General features: G+C 41.5%; 1 protein-coding gene across 2 annotated transcripts in view; it reads right to left on the reverse strand.

The window, feature by feature from the left end:
• The window catches only part of LOC107738460 (anosmin-1-like), a 25,374-nt gene that overhangs the window by 8,751 nt on the left and 8,505 nt on the right, over positions 1–8,118 (reverse strand). For both annotated transcript variants that reach the window (XM_016550219.1, XM_016550218.1), the window contains exons 3-4: positions 1,803–1,865; positions 593–815 (exon numbers count right to left, since the gene is read on the reverse strand). In XM_016550219.1, the coding sequence (XP_016405705.1) occupies positions 593–815; positions 1,803–1,865 (286 nt within the window). The remainder of the gene's footprint in view (positions 1–592; positions 816–1,802; positions 1,866–8,118) is intronic.

The following is an 8,118-nucleotide window of genomic DNA, read 5'->3' on the forward strand; positions in this document are numbered from 1 at the left end:
GGGGGCTTTGTTGAAAACGAAGCGTTTGAGAGAGGCGGGGCATAGAGGACCTACAATAATGTACAGTATTTGAAAAATAATGTGTTTTTTGAACATTAAAGCATGTCAACATATTCTGTTACACCAGATACACAAAATAATGATCTTTAAAATAGCATCATATGACCCCTTTAATTTGTAAAAAAAATGAAAAATCAGAAGTTAAGAGTTCCTCAGTGGTTGTCAAAGTTTTTGAGTCCTTTTTCGACTCCTTATGGATTACTGTGATGTTTTTATCAGTTGTTTGGACTCTCATTCTTACGGCACCCATTCACTGCAGGATCCATTGGTGAGCAAGTGATGTAAATCTAAATTTCTCCAAATCTGTTCCCACGAAGAAACAAACTCATCTACATCCAGGATGGCTCAAGACTGATTACATTTTCAGCAAATTTAAATTTTTGGGTGAACTATTCCTTTAATACCAATTTGCTCCAAAGAACATGCAAAAAGGCACAAGTTATTTGTATCGTCCACATCAGATGGGTTTAAAAACTAACTGATAACTGGGTTAGGTCAGCTGTTTATCATCAGGTTCAGTAGCAGGTCTTACCCCTGTAAATGTTCTTAGGGGACTGGCATGTGTGTCCACAGCCGTTTGGGCAGCATTTCTTCTGGGCTGAACACTCTCCGTCTTCCTCACATCCCTCCACGCAGGCAGCTGCAAACCCGCTGGCTCTTTCTGGTGCCGGACAGTCACCCTGTTTCACCACCATCACTGATCGCAGGAACTCACAGCTTGTCACACACTCGCCATGACGCTTGGGAAATGCGTGCTGAGGAGATGTCATGTCATAGTGTACAGAACCAAACTTTAACACCTGGATATCATTGTCATACATTCTAGCAATTCATTTGTGACACATTCATGTGACATTCATTTGTCTATGGATTTTGGACACACTTTGAGTATCATTCACTCACACTATATGTATGCATGTATTTTTACATATAACCTTTATACTTACAATTTGTATCATACATTAACTTATATTAACTTATATTTATTATTTCAGGGATACAGGAGCCTATAAAAAGAATAGAATAGAATAGAATAGAATAGAATAGAATCCATTCATTTTCCCAACCCCTTGTCCTATGTAGGGTCATGTGGATTCTGGAAACTATTCCTGCTTATATTAGAAATGTAATTATTGAAAAATATGGTTTAGTATAGGTTCTACATAGAAATGTAGACGTTCACATGCAGTTTAAATCTATGTGAAAGGTGTATTGTTTTTTAGCTGGCTTTGAGAATGGATTTTCTTGTTTTTGGCACTATGTTCAACACAAGATGATTACAAGATTTACATGTTGTGAATGAGCGGATTTCATGTTGCTTAATGTTATACAAGTCTAAAATGATGGATGAAGGTCCTAATCAATGCTGGCAAATAAGAACTTATATTCATTGTTTTAAGTCCCCATTGCCTTCAAAAGTGCATTTATAGTCAAAGAAACAGGAAAAGCTGGATCTTACTAAGCCAAGAGTTTTAAACTGTAGAGAAACGCCACAATAACAGGATTCAAGAGAGAAATGATCAAAGAAATTCTCAGACTGTTTAAAAAGATCAGAGCAGTACATTATCATGTTGAGCAATGGGAGACCACTTAAACGGTAGCCAAGTCTGTCAAGAAAAACAATGGAGGATTAATATTTGGAAAACCAGAACACCAAGTTCAGCCATTTTGTAACATTTTTTTTCTTGTTGAGAGCACATCCCAGAAACTACTAGATCTGTTAAGAATGCTGCGGTCTGTACCTCACATAAATCTCGACAAGGTCCGTCTTTCAACTCCCAGGAGTCTTTGCATGGCTCCAGACACTGTGAACAGACAGCAGAGGTCCGAGTATCAAGAAGCAGTTTCAAATGACTCTTGTATTATTCTTTTTCATATAAATCACAGTCAAATATGTTGAAGTCAAAAGCATTTGCTCTCTGTAGGAGTATCACAATATACTGCTTTTGATGATAACCATTTTAAAAATAAAATATTGATATCATGTTAATATTACACATTCAATGATATCGTAAATAAACCATCACTTGTAACTGGTTGACACTCCAACATAGTAGGTGGCGGCATTGCACCTTAAAGGCAGAGTAAGTGATTTTTCAAAAACACTTTAGAAAACTGATTCGGGCCGAATCGCAAAACAAACTAGTAGCACATCAGCAATAAAGGCGGGGTATGTGATTTTTCAAAAACACTTTAGAAAACTGATTCGGGCCGAATCGCAAAACAAACTTGTAGCCAATCAGCAATAAGGGGCGTGTCTACTTGTGATGTGGAGGAGAGAGCTTTCAGTGCATGGGACGGACATTAGCCGAGCCGGGCGACAGAGAGATAGAGATGGCGGATAAAAAACAAAAGAGGAAAACGTCTGCGGAACGATAAGGCAAGAAGTAGGACCCGTGTAAATATCGGATCAGCTTTCCAGCGCTGGAGAGAACTCAAGGAGCGGAGGCCTGCGATCGGACGCCGAGGTTGCTTTGTTTCTTCTCAATAGGTGAGTAACACCGTGTCTATAACAGCTAAAGTCTGCCTACACTGGACGCGATCAAACGACTGTTGAAAACCATTTGAAATTTGTGTCAGCACGTCATAAATAGAACCTGGCAGCAGTTTTCTGTCGGGGATTTGTTGTGCCGCGCCGCTCACGTCCGTAGACACGGTGTAACATTGGTTTTGCTTTGTTTCACAGAACTAATCGTTGCCTGGGTTGCGTACGTATATGTGGGGCGGAGCTATCAAAATAGGGGCAAGACCCTTTTGGGGTAGGGGCGTGTTTGTTTTGGTGATTTCAAATATCAACATTGGCTACCAGAAATCCCTTACTCTGCCTTTAACACTAGTTGGCACCCGTCATAAAACAGAAATAAGAAGTAGATTAAATGTGTAGTTACAACTGCCACACAAAATCATGTTGGAGGAGATGACAGAAAAAAAAAAAAAAGTTACTCTACCCACACCACACCCACAGCTTGCCAGTGTGGGAGTTAAAGATGAATTTGAGCATAATAGCATAATATATATTTTCCCAAAAGTAGTATAGATAACATCATAATTGTGAATTTTTTGGCCATGATAATCTTGGAGTGAAAATCAGATACGTGTTGCTGCTGATCTGAAGAGCTACAGCACTTCAATCAGCACTTTTCAAGTTTGCAAATCGTTCAGACAAAGGTTCTTTTATCATATTTTGTTGTTTTTGATCATACATCATTCGTAGGTGTTTGAAGTCTGTCAATACCTTCTCAGCAACTTGGAAGTGTGAGCGGAGAGATCCCTGAACGTTTTCCGATCACTGACATTTGCATTCAGCGTTTAAATCACATGCCAAAATTCTTTCATTTCAATGTCTACACCTGCCTCTCTCCCTGGCTCTTTCTCCTTCTATTTCACTCCCTCTCTCATCTTCTATTCTCCTTTCCTTAAAATTGACACTTCACTTCCTGCATCAATGAGCGTGGCTGCCTCTGGGGAATTCGCATTTCCAATTTCATGCCACGATGAGACACAGCGGTCACTATGGTGCTGAGGCTAAACATTGCTCTGCAGGAGCATGCTAGGTAAGAGATGTGAACATTACACATTATGCTGTTCTAGTAGTCATCTTTACTTCAATGGTCACATTTTCAGAACAGCATGAATGGACCTTTACCACCACCTTGGGAAAACGTACACTTCCTTCCGAAGGAAAGATTCTGCAGACGTCAGTTTGAGCATTTCACATTAAAATGCTTGTTAATCCAGGGATTTAGTATTAAGGGGAAACGATAAGGTGTGTGTCCGTTGGTGTGTGTGTGTGCCTATGTAAATTGTTAATATATGTGTGTTTGTGTCAGGGGGAACAAATGTAATCCTGGGGCGATGTTTCTGAGTGAGAATGAGAGTGGGAAACACATTTATCTGGGAGGGCAGTAAAAACGCACACCTTTTAAAGACAGCTAGGGCTCGGGTGGTGCAGTCGTCGGAAACTATGAATAATGGGAGAGGCACAAGGGCAGTTAGAGGCAGTAGAGGAGGCAGTTTTATGGAGCTCAGAGCAGCCAGAGCCCTGCTGAGATCGCCTGGAGCTTGTGTGCTCGAACGCACGAAATGCTGTCTCAGAGTCGTCTGTGCAGCTGAGAGAATTCAGCTTTGCCTGCTTTAGTTTCCCATGCGTGTAAATATCAATTCATCATGCACACCACATTATGCCACATTAAATAAAACAATGACATTTCAAGCATTGCATAATTAAAGTTTAATTTACAGTCTAGATCTAGTGCAGTACTAATGTTTACTGCATGTTTATCATTTGCAGTAAGTGTAAAACACAAGTAAATTAGTATGAAATGACTGGAGTTACAGAGATCAATGACATGCCCCTTATTTTCATGTCCAGATTTATTCATTAATATATTTATTTTTATTTAATTGATGAATACTCCGTAAAACATTTTGATTTAGCTGTTCTTGATACTATTGAATGAGAACACAGGACAAATTAATTAAATTGAGCTAAAAATAAAGACACTATATTGTCTCCTGAAAAGCTGCTTTATACTTGATGTTGCAAGTATACTTGAAAGTTGCCATTTACAATTGTATTTATTTTGTCCCAATATATTAATAATGAATAATAAATATAATAATAAAGAAAAATGTCTCATTAAAAGAATTAAATTACTGAAAAGAAAAGCTTGAGAAGTTTAGCATAATACCTTATTACTTATTGGGGGGGGGGGTTGTGACAAGTCAGAAGCGTTTGGATCCATTTGCAGCTTTTATTTAGAATAGTCAGAGAATACAGGGTCAAATACCGGCAAGACAGAACAGCAGGGGCTTAGACAGAGACAGAGTCGAATACCAGGCGAGAGATCAGGGCAGGCAGCTAGCAAACACAGTCCAGGTGAAACAATCCAAGATCAGGGCAGGCAGAGAACAATCAGATAAACAGGAAACAGTCCAAGATCAAGTACAAAGAAAGCAAACATGGGTATAACGCTCAGAAATTACAGCCAGAGCAAATCAAGACTTCGCAGAGAGTCTGTGTGTGTGAGTGGCTTATATGTGTGTGTGTAAATGAGGTGCAGGTGTGGATGAGCAATCAGTCCCAGGTATGAGGGGTGATGGGAATTGGAATCCGAATGGGAATGGTTAATATTCAGGAGACCGTTCCCTCTGGTGGTGCGGAGGAGGCGGTACGGGAGCCTCCTCTGTAACGGGGGACTGCTTCACTGCTTATTAATATTTAAAAGACTGCCAAATCAAGGTAATTTGAGCATCAATGAATGAATGAATCAATCAATCAATAAAACATAGACCCTCATAACTTTGTGTAAAGGTCAGTAAGACTCTTTAAAATATCAAATATCAAATATTTTGACCTTTTTATAATCAAGGCTGTCGCAGACAGAGAGCCAAGAAGGTGGAGCAATGCCGAGGATCCAGGCGGCCGCGATAGAGCTGTAGTGACGATCGCCCGAGATGTAGGTGGGGATCCAGAGGCCAAAGGGCGAACTGGAGCAACCGAGGAAGGAGGCAGAGCCTGAGGGAGGGTGGAGCGGGCCATAGCCGAAGGTGCGGAGGGCTGGAGAGCAGCGAACAGCCCGCAAGTCCGCAGTGGAGTTGTGACAAAGTCCGACCCAGGTGGAGCCGACTGAATGAGAAAGCTCGGCAAGGCCGAACGGCCGATGGTCCACGGCGGAATTGAGGGTGGGAAGAGTGCAGACGCAAGAGTCTGGACGGCAGGACGAGGTGGAGAGAGACCAACTGAGGCTGGAGGCGGAGCCACGGGCTCCTCAGATCCAGGAGATGAAGACTCCTGGCAGGCCCGAGATGGAGCCCCACCACTGAGAGGAGGAAAAATAGAGGGACTGATGGGGGACGAAGTTGACTGGACAGCAGGAGTGGCTGAGGACTGAGGAGACTGAAGAAATGCAAAAATCCAATCAAAAATAAAAAGTCTCTTAAAGCAATTTGGAGAGGAGGTGGGAGAAACGTTATGCAAAATGTTAATTCATGTGTTCATAACCTCAAGGTTAGATTATTGTAATGCTTTATTGGGTGGTTGCTCTGCACGCTTAATAAACAAACTCCAGCTGGTTTAAAATGCAGCAGCTAGAAGTACGACCCAGGAAATACGACCATATTAGCCCAGTTCTGTCAACTCTGCACTGGCTCCCTATTGAACAACGAATACATTTTAAAATCTTGCTATATAATTACTTATAAAGCCCTGAAAAGTTTAGCTCCTCAAAACTAGAGCGAGCTCATATCGCATTATTGTCCTTCACGTCCACTGTGATCTCAAAACTCTGGCCATTTGATAATAATACCTAGAATATCAAAATAAACTGCGGGTGGCAAATCCTTTCCCTATTTAGTGCCCAAACTCTGGAACAATCTACCTAGCGTTGTTCGGGAGGCAGACACACTCTGTCGGTTTAAATCTATATTAAAGACCAATCTCTTTAACCTGGCATACACATAATACACTATCACATTTCTGTCATTCAAATACATTAAAGGATTGTTAGGCTGCATTTATTAGGTCAACCGGAACCAGGAACACTTCCCATAACACTCAATGTACTCGCTTTATCGTAAGAAGAATGGCATCTACGCTAATATTAGTCTCTTTCATTCTTATTCCGAGGTCACTGTAGCCTGTATCCTGTATCCAGATCAGATAGTCACTGCAATCACCCAGATCCAGTCCATATCCAGACCAGATGGTGGATCAGCACCTAGAGACAACCTCTACAGCCCTGAATGACAGTGGAGACCATGTCAACTAGATGTTCCCCAGAGACAGATCCCCTGCCAAGACCTTCTCACCTCGACGACCATCGGCAAAAGACTACGGGAACCAGACAAGTCCTCTGCACAATCTGACCTGTGTTGCAGCCTGGAATTAAACCGCGCCATGCTGGTTTCGTCTGGCCAGAGGAGAACTGGCCCACCGGCTGAGCCTGGTTTCTCCCAAGGTTTTTTCTCCATTTCTGTCACTGATGGAGTTTTGGTTCCTTGCCACTGTCGCCTTTGGCTTGCTTAGTTGGAGACACTTGACTGATTGCACAGACACTATTGGAAGAGAGCTGAACTGGATGATGACATCACTGAATCATCAATGAACTGGCACTGGGTTGGGAGTGGGGCTGGCGTCTTCATCCGCGAGGCCGACGGTGAAAGCAGATTCGCAGGAGCTCATCACCTACTCTACATAAGCAGCGAAGCTCCCTCGAGGACCTTCCCCGGACAACTGCGCTCATGTGGCGGTGTTCAGTCCGGCATGCAGGAATGTGCACAGGCAGTCGTCTGGTAAGGTGGTCTGATTGGCGAGACCGAGGAGTTCCTCAACATGCTCCTCAAGCTCGAGGCAAAGCAGATGGACAGCGGCAAAGTGATCCATTGACAAAAACAAACAAAAAACACAGACAAACCGAAAAAATAAAACAAGATAAAGGCTACTTTCTTTCTTTTTGGGTCCGGTCTTCTGTCACAGCTACACTGTATCAAAAGCACAAACACGAAGAAGAAGGTTTATAAAGTCTTTAATACAACACACTGGTAAACCAACATACAGGGTAGCATAAATGCAGACGTAGACGAGACCGGAACTTAAATACACAGACCAAACAAGGATAACTGACTACACACACCTGAACAGAATGACACAATTAACACAATGAAGGAGAACGGTGCAAGAGGAAAACAAAGTCCAAACTGAATGACATTGTGATAAAGGCAAAGTTAGTCAAGGCAATAAAATTTCATGTATTATTATTATTATTATTATTATTATTATTATTTATCATTTGTTATTTGATCCACACATAAATTATTAACATGATTTTTTAATTTACTATACTTCTATCAGAATTTTTAGTTTTAAAAGCAGTAATGCCCATAAAAACTGTGGAGTTTTATTCATTACATTAAAGGCAGAGTAAGTGATTTCTGGTAGCCAATGTTGATATTTGAAATCACCCCTATTTTGATAGCCCCGCCCCACATATACATACGCAACCCAGGCAACGATTAGTTCTGTGAAACAAAGCAAAACCAATGTTACACCGTGTCTAC

The sequence above is a fragment of the Sinocyclocheilus rhinocerous genome, unplaced genomic scaffold (genome assembly GCF_001515625.1).
Source record: "Sinocyclocheilus rhinocerous isolate Xijiao unplaced genomic scaffold, SAMN03320098_v1.1 scaffold1907, whole genome shotgun sequence".
Lineage (NCBI taxonomy): Eukaryota > Metazoa > Chordata > Actinopteri > Cypriniformes > Cyprinidae > Sinocyclocheilus > Sinocyclocheilus rhinocerous.